Consider the following 20,394-nt stretch of genomic DNA (forward strand, 5'->3'; position numbering starts at 1 on the left):
CGTCACCCTCTTGCGCTCCCATGCTGCCCCCTTTTCTCTCCCTGTTCTACTCTCTATTTCTGCCCCATCTCTCTGGCCCTCCCTCGTTCCTTCTCTTGCTGCGCCCTCTGCCGCACACTCCTCTCCATGTTCTGCCTCTCCCTCCCTTGTGTTGTCTTTATTTCTATCCCTTCCTCTCTCTTTCTGCCCCTCTCGCTTTCGCTGCCTCGTTCCTTCTCTTGCTGTGCCCTCTGCCTCTCTCCCGCTCTCTCCCCTCCATGTTCTGCCTCTCCCTCCCTTGTGTTGTCTCTCTCTTTCTGCCCCTCTCGCTTTCTCTCCCCTTTTCACACTCTTGCTGTGCCCTCCCTTCCCCGTCCCGTGTGTTGCCCCTTGCCCCTTTATTTTCCTCTCCCCTTTTCTTGCCCTTCTCTCTCTTGTGTTGCCCCTCCCTTTCTCTCCGTCTTCCCCTCTCGTTCTTCCCCCTCTCTCTCCTCCTCTCTTGCCCTTCTCTTTCTTTTGCTCTCTCGCCCCTCTCTCTTTCTCTCTCTTCTCCTTTCTTGCTGTGCCCTCTCTCTCCTCCTCTCTTGCCCTTCTCTTTCTTTTGCTCTCTCGCCCCTCTCTCTTTCTCTCTCTTCTCCTTTCTTGCTGTGCCCTCTCCTTCTCTTCTGCTTCTGTTGCCACTTGCTTTCTCTTCCTCCCCTCTCTTGCCCATCGCTCTTTTGTTGGCCCCTCTTTCTCCCTTCCCTTCTCTTCTCTTTCTACCCACTCTCTCTATCTCTCTTCTCCTCTCTTGCTGTAACACCCCCCACGACGTCCACACACTCTCTTGTTGACATCCTCACCCAGCCCCCTTCTGATCCACACAGACAGCAGCAGTGCCACCCAGCGCCCCTCTCACCCAGCGAGCAGGCAAAGCGGGGCAGCGCCATACTAACCCTCGCCAACTGCCCGTGTGGTGCCTTTCACCCTGTACAAACGTACAGCTGCCCCCGCCCCCTTCGATAACCTAGGCAAGGGACCATTAACGCGAACCTAAGGAACGGAACATGGACGGAATGCGAGTTCCGGCGCTGCGCCGCCCGAGGATACGTCGGGGCATGCCCGCGCCCCCCGCCGGGCAGCTTCCTACTAGGAGGGTCTGTCCTTGCGACAAAAATAATCACCAAAGACAAAGGGGGCCTGTCTGAAAGGATTCCACAAAGGGGGAACACACCAATATATGTATCACTTATGAGAGAGGCGGAAAGGGATAGGGGGGCGGGGGGGTAACAGAAGTGGCGGGCCGGTGGACGGACCCATGGATGTGTGACTGGCTGGAGGAGGGGTTTGGGTAGGACGCACACATGGACTCATACAACCCATAGAAGCAACCAGAGGTCAAACGTCCCACCCACTGTTTAATAGCACAGTGGGTTAATGCGCGGAGTGCACCCTCCAGGTCACACACGGGCTTCAATTTCATTAAACAGCACATAGTTCTATGTCCCTCCTGCCCGCCGTGTTAGGTTCTCTTTGGGCTGACACAACCTTTCAACATTCTGAGTCTGATAAAATGAGGACCACTGCATACGCCGGATCCCTGTTATTTGCAGTGCGCAGCCACCTGTTGTATGTGGAGCCCTGCATACACAACTTGCAGTCCAATGGGCAGCCGCCCCTATGGCGATTCCGGGCCGGTGAGTGAGAGCAGGTGCGGGCCGGGGCGGGCCGAGCGTGGCAGCCGGGGTCTCGGGCAGCTGCGGGGCTTCCAGACCAGCAGAGCGCCCAGCTGTATGCCTCGCATACTTTGAAGGGGGAGGGGGAGGGCACCTGAGAACAGGACTTGAGCTGTCAGGTAGGATCGTCCGGTGGAGCCGGGGGTGTGGAGGAGCGGCCAGCACATGGAAGTAGGCTGAGCAATGGTTGATGGCGATCCCCCTCTCCCCCAACCAGGTAGAATGCTGTATTGTGTACCGATATAGACCTATAACGACAGCCCTAGTGCATCACCCCTAAAGCCCACGCGCTTAGATCGTCTGTTGGACCCCCATATTATAGTACTCCATTTTGCCCTCAGCCATTTTAATTTCACTAGCGATAGAACCGATATAACTAACTCTCCAGCCCCTTAAACGTGTATTGACCAAGTTATTGTCAGCGCCGCCTGTACACAATCGCTGCCTCACATTCCCCGGTATTCACGAAACATCATTCAGATAAAGCCCCTCCCCTTCTCCTACCACCACCTGGATTGAGTCAACATGTGCACTCCTCCCCGCTCTCTTGAGATAATAAGGACAGCCCCGTCCCCGAAATAATACTGCGCACAACTCAGATAGAAATCCCCCCGCATCGTTGATAGCGCAGCTGACAGCCCCATATGCGCCCCTTCAATTACCGCCCATATAGAACATTGCATCCCTCCCTTACGATAGAACATATAACACACCTACCACCTTCAGTGACACCCCACAGGACAGTGCACCCTCCATTAGGATAGGGCATATAACACACCTACCACCTTCAGTGACACCCCACAGAACATTGCACCCTCCCTTAGGATAGAGCATATAACACACCTACCACCTTCAGTGACACCCCACAGAACAGTGCACCCTCCCTTAGGATAGAACATATAACGCACCTATCACCTTCAGTGACATCCCACAGAACTTTGCACCCTCCCTTAAGATAGAGCATATAACACACCTACCACCTTCAGTGACACCCCACAGAACAGTGCACCCCTCCCTTAGGATAGAACATATAACACACCTACCACCTTCAGTGACATCCCACAGAACAGTTAACCCTTCCCTTAAGGTAGAACATATAACACACCTACCACCTTCAGTGACACCCCACAGAACATTGCACCCTCCCTTAGGATAGAGCATATAACACGCCTACCACCTTCAGTGACACCCCACAGAACATTGCACCCTCCCTTAGGATAGAGCATATAACACACCTACCACCTTCAGTGACATCCCACAGAACTTTGCACCCTCCCTTAAGATAGAGCATATAACACACCTACCACCTTCAGTGACACCCCACAGAACATTGCACCCTCCCTTAGGATAGAGCATATAACACACCTACCACCTTCAGTGACACCCCACAGAACATTGCACCCTCCCTTAGGATAGAGCATATAGCACACCAACCACCTTCAGTGACACCCCACAGAACAGTTAATCCCTCCCTTAGGATAGAACATATAACACACCTACCACCTTCAGTGACACCCCACAGAACATTGCACCCTCCCTTAGGATAGAGCATATAACACACCTACCACCTTCAGTGACACCCCACAGAACATTGCACCCTCCCTTAGGATAGAGCATTTAACACACCTACCACCTTCAGTGACACCCCACAGAACATTGCACCCTCCCTTGGGATAGAGCATATAACACACCTACTACCTTCAGTGACACCCCACAGAACATTGCACCCTCCCTTAGGATAGAGCATATAACACACCTACCACCTTCAGTGACACCCCACAGAACAGTTAATCCCTCCCTTAGGATAGAGCATATAACACACCTACCACCTTCAGTGACACCCCACAGAACATTGCACCCTCCCTTAGGATAGAGCATATAACACTCCCACCTCCTTCAGTGACACCCCACAGAACATTGCACCCTCCCTTAGGATAGAGTATATAACACACCTACCACCTTCAGTGACACCCCACAGAACAGTGCACCCCTCACTTAGGATAGAACATATAAACACACCTACCACCTTCAGTGACACCCCACAGAACAGTTAACCCCTCCCTTAGGATAGAACATATAACACACCTACCACCTTCAGTGACACCCCACAGAACATTGCACCCTCCCTTAGGATAGAACATATAACACACCTACCACCTTCAGTGACACCCCACAGAACATTGCACCCTCCCTTAGGATAGAACATATAACACACCTACCACCTTCAGTGACACCCCACAGAACAATGCCCCCCTCCCTTAGGATAGAGCATATAATACACCTGCCACCTTCAGAGACACCTCACAGAACAGTGCACCCCTCCCTTAGGATAGAACATATAACACACCTACCACCTTCAGTGACATCCCACAGAACAGTTAACCCTTCCCTTAAGGTAGAACATATAACACACCTACCACCTTCAGTGACACCCCACAGAACATTGCACCCTCCCTTAGGATAGAGCATATAACACACCTACCACCTTCAGTGACACCCCACAGAACATTGCACCCTCCCTTAGGATAGAGCATATAACACACCTACCACCTTCAGTGACACCCCACAGAACTTTGCACCCTCCCTTAAGATAGAGCATATAACACACCTACCACCTTCAGTGACACCCCACAGAACATTGCACCCTCCCTTAGGATAGAGCATATAACACACCTACCACCTTCAGTGACACCCCACAGAACATTGCACCCTCCCTTAGGATAGAGCATATAGCACACCAACCACCTTCAGTGACACCCCACAGAACAGTTAATCCCTCCCTTAGGATAGAACATATAACACACCTACCACCTTCAGTGACACCCCACAGAACATTGCACCCTCCTTTAGGATAGAGCATATAACACACCTACCACCTTCAGTGACACCCCACAGAACATTGCACCCTCCCTTAGGATAGAGCATTTAACACACCTACCACCTTCAGTGACACCCCACAGAACATTGCACCCTCCCTTGGGATAGAGCATATAATACACCTGCCACCTTCAGTGACACCCCACAGAACATTGCACCCTCCCTTAGGATAGAACATATAACACACCTACCACCTTCAGTGACACCCCACAGAACAGTTAATCCCTCCCTTAGGATAGAGCATATAACACACCTACCACCTTCAGTGACACCCCACAGAACATTGCACCCTCCCTTAGGATAGAGCATATAACACTCCCACCTCTTTCAGTGACACCCCACAGAACATTGCACCCTCCCTTAGGATAGAGTATATAACACACCTACCACCTTCAGTGACACCCCACAGAACATTGCACCCTCCCTTAGGATAGAACATATAACACACCTACCACCTTCAGTGACATCCCACAGAACAGTTAACCCTTCCCTTAAGGTAGAACATATAACACACCTACCACCTTCAATGACACCCCACAGAACAATGCCCCCCTCCCTTAGGATATAACACACCTGCCACCTTCAGTGACACCCCACAGAACATTGCACCCTCCCTTAGGATAGAACATATAACACACCTACCACCTTCAGTGACACCCCACAGGACAGTGCACCCCTCCCTTAGGATAGAGCATATAACACACCTACCACCTTCAGTGACACCCCACAGAACATTGCACCCTCCCTTAGGATAGAGCATATAACACACCTACCACCTTCAGTGACACCCCACAGAACATTGCGCCCTCCCTTAGGATAGAGCATATAACACACCTACCACCTTCAGTGACACCCCACAGAACATTGCGCCCTCCCTTAGGATAGAGCATATAACACACCTACCACCTTCAGTGACACCCCACAGAACATTGCACCCTCCCTTAGGAAGGAGCATATAACACACCTACCACCTTCAGTGACACCCCACAGAACATTGCACCCTCCCTTAAGATAGAACACATAAAACTCCCACCTCCTTCAGTGACACCCCACAGAACATTGCACCCCCCGCCGCCCGTTGCCGCCTCTGCCTCCCTCGTGCACTCTCTGGCGCCCTAATTCACTCCCCACCAGAATGTTGCCCCCCCCCCTTTCCGGGGGAACAGATTTCGCACGGGCACATCTTATTCTCTCATGCCCTTCCCGATCCCTTAAATAACAGCCCCCACGGATAATTGCCCACTAATATCGCCCAAAATGCAGCACACCGCCCTCAAAACAGATAAGGCACAGTCCCCCCAGGTTCACTCATGCGTTCCCCCTAAATAACGACCCCCAGAACACTGCCCCTCCCATCGGAACAGACAACAGAGCTCCATGTGCTTCCCTCATGCACTCAGTTCCCCCTAAACCACGACCCCAAACCACTTCTCCCTTCAGAGCAGGTAAGTCCCCTCTAAAATCTCCTCAAATAATACCGCCCCAGAACATTTCCCCTCCCCTCAGAAAAGGTAACAGTACCATGGGCTTCCATTTTTCACCATCAGACCCCCCCCCCCACACCCAAAACCATTGTCCCCTCCAGTCTGAAAAGATAAGCCCCCCCTGAGGTACCACACAAAGACCCCCATACGTTCATGCCGCCCTTAGCTGAAAGGTGATGGCCCCCACTGATCCGTCTGAGCCCCTCCCCAACTGCACACACACGGATCATTACAGCACCTCGGAGCATATACCACACAGCCCCCATGCCCCCCTCAGATAACACAGACTATTCGCACACAGACCATAAACCACACAGCCCCCATGCCCCCCTCAGATAACACAGACTATTCGCACACAGACACTCACACCCTCCCCAGACCATAAGCCACACAGCCCCCATGCCCCACTCAGATAACACAGACTATTCGCACACAGACCATAAGCCACACAGATCCCATGCACCACTCAGATGACACAGACTATTCGCACACAGACCATAAGCCACACAGCTCCCGTGCCCCACTCAGATAACACAGAATATTCGCACACAGACCATAAGCCACACAGATCCCATGCACCACTCAGATGACACAGACTATTCGCACACAGACCATAAGCCACACAGCTCCCGTGCCCCACTCAGATAACACAGAATATTCGCACACAGACACTCACACCCTCACCGGAGCATAAGCCACACAGCCCCCATGCCCTCTCAGATAACACAGACTATTCGCACACAGACACTCACACCCTCCCCAGACCATAAGCCACACAGCCCCCATGCCCCACTCAGATGACACAGACTATTCGCACACAGACCATAAGCCACACAGATCCCATGCACCACTCAGATGACACAGACTATTCGCACACAGACCATAAGCCACACAGCTCCCGTGCCCCACTCAGATAACACAGAATATTCGCACACAGACACTCACACCCTCACCGGAGCATAAGCCACACAGCCCCCATGCCCTCTCAGATAACACAGACTATTCGCAACAGACACTCACACCCTCCCCGGAGCATAAGCCACACAGCCCCCATGCCCCCCTCAGATAACACAGACCATAAGCCACACAGCCCCCATTCCCCCCTCAGATAACACAGACTATTCGCACACAGACACTCACACCCTCCCCGGAGCATAAGCCACACAGCCCCCATGCCCCCCTCAGATAACACAGACTATTCGCACACAGACCATAAGCCACACAGCCCCCATTCCCCCCTCAGATAACACAGACTATTCGCACACAGACACTCACACCCTCCCCAGACCATAAGCCACACAGCCCCCATGCCCCACTCAGATGACACAGACTATTCGCACACAGACCATAAGCCACACAGCTCCCATGCCCCACTCAGATGACACAGACTATTCGCACACAGACCATAAGCCACACAGCTCCCATGCCCCACTCAGATAACATAGACTATTCGCAAACAGACACTCACACCCTCACCGGAGCATAAGCCACACAGCCCCCATGCCCCCCTCAGATAACATAGACTATTCGCACACAGACCATAAGCCACACAGCCTCCATTCCCCCCTCAGATAACACAGACTATTCGCACACAGACACTCACACCCTCCCCGGAGCATAAGCCACACAGCCCCCATGCCCCTCTCAGATAACACAGACTATTCGCACACCGACCATAAGCCACACAGCCCCCATTCCCCCCTCAGATAGCACAGACTATTTGCACACAGACACTCACACTCTCCCCGGAGCATAAGCCACACAGATCCCATGCCCCACTCAGATAACACAAACTATAGCACCTCCCGACAGACATGTACATCCTCCCGGGAGCATATACCACAGAGCCTCCCTACTCTCACCCCTATGCAAAAGCGCTTCGACGCCATTAACTATAGCAGGAGGCGCTATACAAATGCAAGATAACACCTCAAATCACTTCATCCACACACAGACCATTAGACCACCTTGTGGCATATGCCACACAGCTCCCATACCCCACTCGGATAACACCGACGATAGCCCCCCTCACCCAGAGGCACAGACCTACACGCACCCGCAGATACGCTATCACACTGCGCCGCATACCTGCACGCAGATAACACATAAGAAAGACCCCATCCCCATCTCACCTCTCACGCACAGAGATCTCACACAGCGTTCGATATCCCATTCCGAAAACACATACGACAACCCCCCCGCCCCCCAAGCATACTACGCCACCCATCCCCTCACAAGGATCTCTCCTAACCCCCCCACCCCCCATAAAACGACGGACGATAACAGCCCCCACCAGGGCGTTATACCCGGGGAGGAGCCCAGTCGTTCCGGGAGTGGCTGCACCGATGCGGGGAGGAGCCGGGGAGGAGTCCGGGAACCTCGGCTCTGAGCACCGTGCCCGGAGCCTAGTACGGAGTCAGACAGCGGGGGGACGGCAGGGACTCGAGGCGCTCTAGCACCCCAGGGCGGCGAGGCGCTTTTATGGCATGTGGCTGGTAACCGTCATCCTGCTGTACTCCTTCCAGCGAGGTAGGCGGCGAAGACACGCCGAGAGCAGCATTTTGCACTTTTTTGTTACTCTGTAGCCGCAGCTTCCCGTTTTCTACCGCAGAAAAAGAGGAAGTCCTCCTACAGGTCGTCCTTTCAGCGGTAGTTTGTGACCTGTTTTCTTCTTACCCTGTAGTGTTTTGGCAATGCCAGCGTTCTGCTTCTGTTCTCAAGCACACCGTAAACAATGTGTTGTGTAAATCTGAGGGAAATGTTCCATTTCTGGTTATTTGAGGGATAAAATGAGCTGCGTGCTTCCGCGCCCCGTAAGCTCACAAAGGAAAGGGAGGAAAAAAATGCTAATTGGCGGCTGATAGGCGAGCGATCGTGAATAATTAATCAGAAATGTTCTCCTTTGCATACGATATGCAAACACGGAGAGGAGCCGAGGGTCTCGCGCAAACCTGTCACGAAATAATGTCTCTTGATTGTGCGATTTATAATTAGCCCGGGCTTCTAATGACATCTCTCCCGTAACGAGTGTGTTTGTCTCTGTTCTGCCTCCCCCTACACCCCCACCCCGCCACCCCCCTTCATTTAATCTCCCCGATGAGCAAGCGGGGTAGAGACCTGAGTGGGCGATGGGCGAGGGCTTCTCGGCGCATGCAGCAGCACCGGGCACTCTCTGGTTGTGGGCAGTTTCGGGGGGAGGCGAGGGGGGGGGTGGTTCTTAAGAAAAGTCTCTGCTCCTGTGTGTCGGACAGGTCTTGGGGCTGGCCGCACCGTCCCGCACGTTCGTTTAGACCTCTGAGAGCGTGGGGTGCGCTCTGCTGGCGAGTGCCAGGGGCGTTTGGGTGCTGCCTGGGCGCGCTGTCATGCATGGGTCTTTGATCGGGGGCGTCTCGTTACTCGGGTGTCGGCAAGTCGTCTTTTCTGGAATGCCCGGGTCTTTTGGTGCGGCGGTGTTTACGGGAAGAGGGTGCAGTGGCGCTGAGGTGTTCTCTTTGTTCGGGGGTTTGTGTTCCTGGAGGGGAAGGTCCTCTAGAAAGAGCGGAAGCTTCCTGGGGATGTCTCTGCTGCTTGTCAGTTGGTCGCCACTATATATTGCACAGGTGGACGGCCAGGTGACCGCCCCTATTCGGGGTGAGAGGGTCTTTCCCTCGTGGAGTCTCTCATTGCTGGGGGCGCCTCCTTCCCTAAGTGCACAGGGGTCTTGCGAGGTCCCCTTTCCATTGTTTTCAAGGTTTTGAGGTGGTCGCTCATTCGCCGCGTGGGTTTCTATTTGCTGTTGTTTTCTCTTGCTTGGGTGGTCTCGCCTCTGCAGTGCACACTGGTGCTGGGCTGGCATCTCCACCCCCCCCCCCCCAGCACTGCCAATGATTCGCTATTCTGTATGCAACGCAGAAGGGTGCCCTCTTGCCCGGTCTCTTTTCTGAGCAGAAGGGTGCCCTCTTGCCCGGTCTCTTTTCTGAGCAGAAGGGTGCCCTCTTGCCCAGGGCGGTCTCTTTTCAGAGCAGAAGGGTGCCCTCTTGCCCAGGGCGGTCTCTTTTCTGAGCAGAATGGTGACCTCTTGCCCAGGGCGGTCTCTTTTCTGAGCAGAAGTGGCGTGACCTCTATTGGGGAGAGCAGAGCGCTGGCCTCGTTGGTGGGATGGTCTGTATTTTGGGGCGTCGCACGGTATGCCGAGGGCGTATAGATTATGTGGTCTCTTTTGTATAGAGAGCTGTGAGGTGGTCTTGTTGGGTTGGCCTCTATTCCGACAGCACAGAGCACTTTGGTCGCTGGAGTGGCCTTTATTCTGAAGAGCAGGGGGGTGGTCTCCGTTCTGGAGAGCTGTGAAATGCCCTTAACGTTTAGATGGAGTAAAGTGGTGTCATAGGGGTGGGGTGGTCTCTAATGAGGGGGGTAGAGAGGTGTTCTTATTGCTGGGTGGTCTCTATGAAGGGGAAACGGAAAGAGATGCTCTCATTGCTTGGTGGTCTCTATTCAAGGGAGCAGAGAGAGAGAGAGCGGTGCTCTCATTGTTGCAAGGATGGTCTCTGTTCCAGGGAGCAGTGAGGTGCTCTCATTGCTGCCTGGGTGGTCTCTGTTCCGGGAAGCAGCAAGTTGCTCTCATTGCTCGGCGGTCTCTATTCCGGGGGAGCATTGAGGCGCCCTGATTGCTTTGCTAGGTGGTCTCTGTTCTGGGGAGCAGCCAGGTACTCCCATTGCTGGGTGGGCTCTGCTCTGGGGAGCAGCCAGGTGCTCTCATTGCTGGGTGGGCTCTGCTCCGGGGAGCAGCAAGGCGCTCGCATTGCTGGGTGGTCTCTGTTCCGGGGAACTGCCAGGTGCTCTCATTGCTGGGTGGTCTCTGTTTTGGGGAGCAGCCAGGTGCTCTCATTGCTTTGCTGGGTGGTCTCTGTTCCGGGGAGCAGCAAGGTGCTCTCATTGCATTGCTGCGTGGGCCCTGTTCCAGGGAGCAGCCAGGTGCTCTCATTGTATTGCCGTGTGGTCTCTGTTCTGGGGAGCAGCCAGGTGCTCTCATTGCATTGCTGGGTGGTCTCTGTTCTGGGGAGCAGCCAGGTGCTCTCATTGCATTGCTGGGTGGTCTCTGTTCCGGGGAGCAGCCAGGTGCTCTCATTGCTGGGTGGTCTCTGTTTTGGGGAGCAGCCAGGTGCTCTCATTGCTTTGCTGGGTGGTCTCTGTTTTGGGGAGCAGCCAGGTGCTCTCATTGCTTTGCTGGGTGGTCTCTGTTCCGGGGAGCAGCCAGGTGCTCTCATTGCATTGCTGCGTGGGCCCTGTTCTGGGGAGCAGCCAGGTGCTCTCATTGCATTGCTGTGTGGTCTCTGTTCTGGGGAGCAGCCAGGTGCTCTCATTGCATTGCTGGGTGGTCTCTTTTCTGGGGAGCAGCCAGGTGCTCTCATTGCATTGCTGGGTGGTCTCTGTTCTGGGGAGCAGCCAGGTGCTCTCATTGCTTTGCTGGGTGGTCTCTGTTCTGTTGAGCAGCCAGGTGCACTCATTGCTTTGCTGGGTGGTTTCTGTTCCGTGGAGCAGCCAGGTGAGCTCATTGCCTTGCTGGATGTTCTCTGCTCCGGGGAGCAGAAAGGCACTCTCATTGCTTGGTAGTCTCTCTTCCGGGGAGCAGCCAGGTGCTCTCATTGCTTTGCTGGGTGGTCTCTGCTCCGGGGAGCAGCCAGGCTCTCTCATTGCTGGGTGGTCTCTGTTCCGGGAAACAGCCAGGTGCCATCATTGCATTGTTGGGTGGTCTCTGTACTGGGGAGCAGCCAGGTACTCTCATTGCTGGTTGGACTCTGTTCTGTTGAGCAGCCAGGTGCACTCATTGCTTTGCTGGGTGGTTTCTGTTCCGTGGAGCAGCCAGGTGAGCTCATTGCCTTGCTGGATGGTCTCTGCTCCGGGGTGCAGAAAGGCACTCTCATTGCTTGGTAGTCTCTCTTCCGGGGAGCAGCCAGGTGTTCTCATTGCTTTCCTGGGTGGTTTCTGTTCCGGGGAGAAGCCAGTTGCTCTCATTGCCTTGCTGGGTGGTTTCTGTTCCGTAGAGCAGCCAGGTGCTCTCATTGCCTTGCTGGGTGGTCTCTGCTCCGGGGAGCAGCCAGGTGCTCTCATTGCATTGCTGGGTGGTCTCTGTTCTGGGGAGCAGCCAGGTGCTCTCATTGCATTGCTGGGTGGTCTCTGTTCCGGGGAGCAGCCAGGTGCTCTCATTGCTGGGTGGCCTCTGTTTTGGGGAGCAGCCAGGTGCTCTCATTGCTTTGCTGGGTGGTCTCTGTTTTGGGGAGCAGCCAGGTGCTCTCATTGCTTTGCTGGGTGGTCTGTTCTGGGGAGCAGCCAGGTGCTCTCATTGCATTGCTGCGTGGGCCCTGTTCCGGGGAGCAGCCAGGTGCTCTCATTGCATTGCTGTGTGGTCTCTGTTCTGGGGAGCAGCCAGGTGCTCTCATTGCATTGCTGGGTGGTCTCTTTTCTGGGGAGCAGCCAGGTGCTCTCATTGCATTGCTGGGTGGTCTCTGTTCTGGGGAGCAGCCATGTGCTCTCATTGCTTTGCTGGGTGGTCTCTGTTCTGTTGAGCAGCCAGGTGCACTCATTGCTTTGCTGGGTGGTCTCTGTTCCGGGAAACAGCCAGGTGCCATCATTGCATTGTTGGGTGGTCTCTGTACTGGGGAGCAGCCAGGTACTCTCATTGCTGGTTGGTCTCTGTTCTGTTGAGCAGCCAGGTGCACTCATTGCTTTGCTGGGTGGTTTCTGTTCCGTGGAGCAGCCAGGTGAGCTCATTGCCTTGCTGGATGGTCTCTGCTCCGGGGAGCAGAAAGGCACTCTCATTGCTTGGTAGTCTCTATTCCGGGGAGCAGCCAGGTGCTCTCATTGCTTTGCTGGGTGGTTTCTGTTCCGTGGAGCAGCCAGGGGAGCTCATTGCTTTGCTGGGTGGTCTCTGTTCCGGGGAGAAGCCAGTTGCTCTCATTGCCTTGCTGGGTGGTTTCTGTTCCGTGGAGCAGCCAGGTGCGCTCATTGCTTTGCAGGGTGTTTTCTGTTCCGTAGAGCAGCCAGGTGCTCTCATTGCCTTGCTGGGTGGTCTCTGCTCCGGGGAGCAGCCAAGTGCTCTCATTTGCTGGGTGGGTAGCCTTTGCTCCGGGGAGCAGCGAGGCACTCTTTGCATTGCTGGGTGATTTCTGCTCCGGTGAGCAGCGAGGGGGTCTCGATGCTGGGTGGGCTTTGCTCGGGGAGCAGCCAGGTGCTCTCATTGCTTTTCTGGGTGGTCTCTGTTCCGGGGAGCAGCCAGATGATTTCATTGTTGGGTGGTCTCTGCTCCGGGGAGCAGCCATGTGCTCTCATTGCTCGGTGGGTAGCCTTTGCTCCGGGGAGCAGCGAGGCACTCTCATTGCTGGGCAGTCTCTGTTCCGGGAAACAGCCAGGTGCTATCTTTGCATTGCTGGGTGATTTCTGCTCCGGTGAGCAGTGAGGGGGTCTCGATGCTGTGTGGTCTTTGCTCGGGGAGCAGCCAGGTGCTCTCATTGCTTTTCTGGGTGGTCTCTGTTCCGGGGAGCAGCCAGACGCTTTCATTGCTGGGTGGTCTCTGTTCCGTGGAGCATCCAGGTGCTCTCATTGCTTGGTGGGTTCTGTTCTGGGGGGGGGGCAGCCAGGTGCTCTCATTGCTGGCTCGGCTCTGTTCCGGGGAGCAGCCAGGTGTTCTCGTTGCTTTGCTGGGTGGTCTCTGTTCTGGGGAGCAACCAGGTGCTCTCATTGCTATGCTGGGTGGTCTCTGTTCTGGGGAGTAGCCAGGTACTCTCATTGCTAGGTGATCCCTGTTCCAGGGAGCAGCCAGGTGCTCTCATTGCTTTGCTGGGTAGTCTCTTTTCCAGGGAGCAGCAAGGCACTCTCATTGCTGGGTGGGCGCTGTTCCGGGGAGCAGCCAGGCACTCTCATTGTATTGCTGGGTGATCTCTGTTCCGGGGAGCAGCAAGACACTTTCATTGCTGGGTGGGTTCTGTTCCAGGGAGTAGCCAGGTGCTATCGATGCATTGCTCAGTGATCTCTGCTCGGGGGAGCAGCAATGCGGGCTCGTTGTGAGTGGTTGCTGCTCGGGGAGCAGCCAGGTACTCTCATTGCTTTGCTGGGTGGGTTCTGTTCCAGGAGCAGGCAGGCACTCTCATTGCTGTGTAGGCTTTGTTCTGGGGGGGGGCAGTCATGTACTCTCATTGCTGAGTGGCCTCTGTTCCAGGGAGCTTTGCTGGGTGGTCTCTGCTCGGGGGAGCAGCGAGGCGGTCTCCTTGTGGGTGGTCTCTGCTTGGGGAGCAGCCAGGTACTCGCATTGCTTTGCTGGGTGGGCTCTGTTCCGGAGGGCAGCCATGTACTCTCATTGCTGGGTGGTCTCTGTTCCGGGGAGCAGTGAGGTGCTCTCATTGCTGGGTGGGCTCTCCTCCGGGAAGCAGTCAGGATCTCTCATTGCTGGGTGGTCTCTGTTCCGGGGAGCAGCGAGGCGCTCTCATTGCTCAGTGCTCTCTAATCCAGGGAGCAGCGAGGCACTCTCCTTGCTGGGTGGGCTTTGTTCCAGGGAGCAGCCAGGTGCTCTCATTGCATTGTTGTGTGGTCTCTGTTCCGGGGAGCAGCCAGGCGCTATCATTGCTTTGCTGGGTGATCTGTGCTCCGGGGAGCAGCCAGGCACTCTCATTGCTGTGTGGTCTCTGTTCCGGGGAGCCGCCAGATGCTCGCATTGCATTGCTGTGTGGTCTCTGTTTCCGGGGAGCAGCCAGGCGCTCTCATTGCTTTACTGGGCGATCTCTGATCCAGGGAGCAGTGAGGCGCTCTCATTGCTGGTGGACTCTGTTCCGGGGAGCAGTGAGGTTCTCTCATTGCTGGGTGGTCTCTGTTCTGGGGAGCAGTGAGGTTCTCTCATTGCTGGGTGGTCTCTGTTCTGGGGAGCAGCCAGGTGCTCTCATTGGTTTGCTGGGTAGTCACTGCTCTGTGGAGCAGCAAGGAGCTCATATTGCTGGGTAGTCTGTTCCGTGGAGCAGCCAGGTGCTCTCATTGCTGGGTGGTCTCTGTTCCAGGAAGCAGCCAGGTGCTCTCATTGCTGGGTAGTCACTGTACTGTGGAGCAGCAAGGTGCTCTCATTACTGGGTAGTCTGTTCCGGGGAGCAGCCAGGTGCTCTCATTGCTTTGCTGGGTGGTCACTGCTATGGGGAGCAAAGAGGCACTCTCATTACTGGGTGGTCTCTGGTACTGTCATTGCTGGGTGGTGTCTGTTCCAGGGAGCAGCCAGACGCTGCCATTGCTTTTCTTGGTGGTCTCTGATTGTTCCGGGGAGCAGCCAGGTGCTCTCATTGCTTTGCTGGGTGGTCACTGCTCTGGGAAGCAGCGAGGTGCTCTCATTGCTGGGTGGTCTCTGTTCCGGGGAGCAGCCAGGTGCTCTCATTCGTTTGCTGGGTGGTCACTGCTCTTGGGAGCAGTGAGGCGCTCTGATTGCTGGGTGGTCTCTGTTCCGGGAGCATTGAGGTACTGTCATTGCTGGGTGGTCTCTGTTCCTGGGAGCAGCTAGGTGCTCCCATTGCACTGCTGTGTGGTCTCTGTTCCGGGGAGCAGCCAGGTGCTCTCATTGCTTTTCTGGGTGGTCACTGCTCTGGGGAGCAGCGAGGAGCTCTCTTTGCTGGGTTGTCTCTGTTCCTGGGAGCAGCCATGTACTCCCATTGCTGGATGGTCCCTGTTCCGGGGAGCAGCCAGGAGCTGTCATTGCTTTGCTTGGTGGTCTCTGACTGTTCCGGGGAGCAGCCAGATGCTCTCATTGTATTGCTGTGTGGTCTCTGTTCTGGGGAGCAGCTAGGCCCTCTCATTGATTTGCATGGTGGTCTCTGACTGTCCCAGGGAGCAGCAAGTTGCTCTCATTGCATTGTTGGGTTGTCTCTGTTCCGGGGAGCAGCCTAGTGCTCTCATTTCTGGGTGGTCTCTGTTGCAGGGAGCAGCCATTTGCTCTCATTGCATTTCTGTGTGGTCTCTGTTGCAGGGAGCAGCCAGGTGCTTGCATTGCTTTCTGGTCTCTGTTCCGGGGAGCAGCCAGGTGCTCTCATTGCATTGCTGGGTGGTCCCTGTTCCGGGGAGCAGTGAGGTACTGTCATTGCTGAGTTGTCTCTGTTCTGGGGAGCAGCCAGGTACTCTCATTTCTGGGTGGTCTCTGTTCTGGGGAGCAGCCAGGTGCTCTCATTGTATTGCTGGGTGGTCTCTGTTCTGGGGAGCAGCCAGGTGCTCTCATTGTATTGCTGGGTGGTCTCTGTTCCGGGGAGCAGCCAGGTGCTCTCATTGCATTGCTGTATGTTCTCTGTTCAGGGGAGCAGCCAGGTGCTCTCATTGCCTTGCTGTGTGGTCTCTGTTCCAGGGAGCAGCCAGGTGCTGTCATTGATTTGCTTAGTCGTCTGTGACTGTTCCAGGGAGCAGCCAGTTGCTCTCATTGCATTGCTGTGTGGTCTCTGTTACAGGGAGCAGCCAGGGGCTCTCATTGCATTGCTGTGTGGTCTCGGTTCCGGCTAGCAGCCAGGTGCTCTCATTTCTGGGTGGTCTCTGTTCCGGGGAGCAGCCAGGTGCTCTCATTGTATTGCTGTGTGGTCTCTGTTGCAGGGAGCAGCCAGGTGCTCTCATTGCATTGCTGTGCGGTCTCTGTTCCGGCTAGCAGCCAGGTGTTCTAATTTCTGGTTGGTCTCTGTTCCGGGGAGCAGCCAGGTGCTCTCATTTCTGGGTGGTCTCTGTTCCGGGGAGCAGCCAGGTGCTCTCATTGCATTGCTGTCTGGTCGCTGTTCCGGGGAGCAAACGGGTGCTCTCGTTGCTTTGCTGGGTGACCTCTGCTCTTGGGAGCAGTGTAGCTAAGTTGGTACCTGGGTTTGCTCGCGGAGATTTCTGGGCAGGACTGCGGGTCTCGTGTGGATGCGGTGGGCCCGTGTTTGTACTGCTGGCTTGGGGGGCATATTTGTATTTTCGGAAGGGCGGCTGGTGTGACTATTGAGATGGGCTTTTTTTCCGGGGATTTTAGCGCCAGGTAAAACAGCAGGGTTTTCTTGGCGGGGACGACTGATTGTCGGGGCTGTTTTGTTTGGTTGAGTGCTGGGGGGCGGGGGGGAATGAGGGGGGCGGGGTCTGGTGACTTTGAGGGGCGTCCGAGTGTTGACTGAGTCTTACTAACGGGCCGCATTGCTCCTTTGGTTGCGGGCGACTGGTTGTTGAACAAGGGGTTGACGGTCGGCCTCCTTGTTGAGCAAGGTTTGGGGTGCTGGCTGTGTGTTGTAGGTAGGAGTTGCAATCCCAGGGACCTGAGCTGCATGGAAGGGCGGCAGGGGTTACTTTTTAGTCACCCAGGTCAAAATTGTCTTCCTTAAAGGGCCGGTTCCTCAGCAATTCGCTTTTGTGGGTGGGGAGGTTCCCCTTGACTGATGCTGCAGTTACAGCCCTTTACACAGATGTGGAGCCGTGTGGGCGGGGGTTGTAAGGGGTGGGGGGTAATCGCAGAGGCTGGGGGATAGCCCAGCGTCCGCTGCCTCCCTACCCGAGGCATGCCTGGGCATGTGGCCTGGATGGATCACCTGATATTATCATTCTTAGCCAGAGGGGCGGCAGTGGGGGTCGAGGGCCAAAGGCAAAATACGGCCTTTGCAGTTTTATATGCTACATTTTAAAACTAAAACATGTTACCCAGGTGGTGCACCCCGGCAAAAGTCCATGTACTAGGACCCCTCTGTTGACTGGTTCGCTCTGCATTATTACCCCCGTCACTGGCTTGACTGAGCCCCTGAGCCACTTCTGATCCGTACTGGATATGCCAGTGAGCACCAACTCTGCCCCTTGCATGACTAGGCCCTGCATTACCCCGGTCACTGGCTTGACTGAGCCCCTGAGCTACTTCTGCTCCTTACTGAATAAAACATTGAGCATCACCTCTGCCCTTTGCACGACTAGGCCCTGCATTACCCCGTTCGCTGGATTGAGTGAGCCCCTGAGCTACTTCTGCTCCTTACTGAATATAACATTGAGCATCACTTCTGCCACTTGCATGACTAGGCCCTGCATTACCCCTTCTGCTGGCTTCCCTGAGACCTTGTGTTACCTCTGCTCTGGATATGCCAGTGAGCACCAACTCTGCCCCTTGCATGACTAGGCCCTGCATTACCCCGGTCACTGGCTTGACTGAGCCCCTGAGCTACTTCTGCTCCTTACTGAATATAACATTGAGCATCACTTCTGCCACTTGCATGACTAGGCCCTGCATTACCCCTTCTGCTGGCTTCCCTGAGACCTTGTGTTACCTCTGCTCTGGATATGTCAGTGAGCATCACCTCTGCCCCTGCATGACTGGGCCCTGAATTATCCCGGTCACTGGCTTGACTGAGCCCCTGAGCTACTTCTGCTCCTTACTGAATATAACATTGAGCATCACTTCTGCCACTTGCATGACTAGGCCCTGCATTACCCCTTCTGCTGGCTTCCCTGAGACCTTGTGTTACCTCTGCTCTGGATATGCCAGTGAGCACCAACTCTGCCCCTTGCATGACTAGGCCCTGCATTACCCCGGTCACTGGCTTGACTGAGCCCCTGAGCTACTTCTGCTCCTTACTGAATATAACATTGAGCATCACTTCTGCCACTTGCATGACTAGGCCCTGCATTACCCCTTCTGCTGGCTTCCCTGAGACCTTGTGTTACCTCTGCTCTGGATATGCCAGTGAGCATCACCTCTGCCCCTGCATGACTGGGCCCTGAATTATCCCTTTCCTGTAATTGCTGGTTCCTGAGTTTTACCCTTGGCATAGCTTGGTACTTACATTACCTGCCTCCTGTTTATTACTGGGCCCCTGCCTTACCGCTGCCCTGTACATTGCAGGGCCAACACGTTTACCTCTTCCCCCAGTTTGGGCCCTTGCATTACCTCTACCTCCTGTATAGCTGGGCCTGCACCCTACTGCTGCCCCATACATTACTGGGCCACTGAGATTTACCACTGGCTCTGGGCATGACTCCTGCCCTGCATTACCTCTGCCCCGTGTACAGATGGTCTCCTGTATTACCTCTGTTCCTGGTACAACTGGGCTTTCATTGCCTCTCCTGTGGTTGGTCCTGTGAGGAATTCGGCCACCCGTACAGTGGGTGTGCCCTCGCCTGGTTTTTTAGAAATGTTAAAAGAAATTGAATAATACTAGATCACCCTCCCGAAAATGAATGGGGCTAATCCGCAGACCTTTTCCTACGCTCACCGCACGACATGCACATAGACCGTGTACTCTGGGTGGACAGAGGCTACAAGCGCCATCCCCCCTGTCATATTTATTTGAGATATGACAGCCAGGAGTACATCATATTCTCTCAGAAGGGGGATGGAAAAACATTCCCCCTGCTATGGCCAGTCTAACTATCAATGGCTCCATGGATCCACTCTGCAGAATGGTAGCATCAATTAACATACTAATAGAGTGCACTTCAAACGGGCCCACATGGGGCCTGGCTGCAGAGGTTAACAAAGCATACAGGAAACCCCAACAACCTTTGATATGCAATGTCAACCTGAAGCCAGCTCCTGCCCTTAGTATCAATGGACAGTGAAAGGTAATGTCTGGAACTGCATGCTTACAGGAGTCATCCCCAGAGGGGGACCACATTCAGAAGGTATGAATATGTGGTTTCATGGAGACAAAAAGTCTGTTCTCGCTGTAGCTTCATGGGAGACCTGCTGTTTTAATAAGGAACCACAGAGAGCTCCATACATTAGAGGGACCCTTTAATCCAAAACAAACACAATGATGGGTGGGACTTAGTATTACATGTTTTCACCCCTTTACCTTTTCTGTTGCAAAGCACTCTGGTTATGACCTCATGCATACCGGAAATTGTTGGTGGGGACAAATGATTGGTTCATTAAGATAGGCTTAGCCTACACCAATCACTGTGGCCCATTTGGCTTTAAAAGAGTGCCAAGCCCCTCTTTTGAGCAGATCATCTGAAGACTTTGCAAGGAGTAGCAAGAAGAACTCGGCATTGGACCCTGGTTGAAGGTACAGTCTTCCTTACTTCTTCTGCCAGTGAAGGAAGGCCAGAATCTCCAAGAGTGAAGCAAGCTCCCTCCCATAAACATCTCCCAGGGAACATAGGGAGATACTAAATCAAGAGGACCCTCCAGCAGCTCCAGAACTGGTACCCAGCAAGCACACAGCATACCCTGCTAGGCTCTGCAGCAAGCTTCCTAGGTGAGGAAGTCCCTGAGAGTCTTTGAACCAAACCAAGGACAAGGCAGCTATCTTAAACATTCTTCTCAGCTTTGGGCTGTCAGCCTTGAAGGACGACAAGCCCAGTGAAGAAGCTAGGAGTGCATCGACAAGCATCTACCAACGTCCGCC

The 20,394-nt window shown here is 54.6% G+C and overlaps 1 protein-coding gene across 3 annotated transcripts in view; it reads left to right on the plus strand.

The window, feature by feature from the left end:
* The first annotated feature begins 8,357 nt into the window (after positions 1 to 8,357).
* DSCAML1 (DS cell adhesion molecule like 1) overlaps positions 8,358 to 20,394 on the plus strand; it is an 866,449-nt gene continuing 854,412 nt past the window's right edge. Inside the window, exon 1 of one of the 3 annotated variants that reach the window (XM_069614464.1) lies at positions 8,358 to 8,584. In XM_069614464.1, coding sequence (XP_069470565.1) covers positions 8,542 to 8,584 — 43 coding nt within the window. In that variant the 5' untranslated portion in view covers positions 8,358 to 8,541. The remainder of the gene's footprint in view (positions 8,585 to 20,394) is intronic. The other 2 variants (XM_069614465.1, XM_069614463.1) reach the window with 2 other exon arrangements.

This window comes from Ambystoma mexicanum, chromosome 9 (genome assembly GCF_040938575.1).
Source record: "Ambystoma mexicanum isolate Mex_15411 chromosome 9, UKY_AmexF1_1, whole genome shotgun sequence".
NCBI lineage: Eukaryota > Metazoa > Chordata > Amphibia > Caudata > Ambystomatidae > Ambystoma > Ambystoma mexicanum.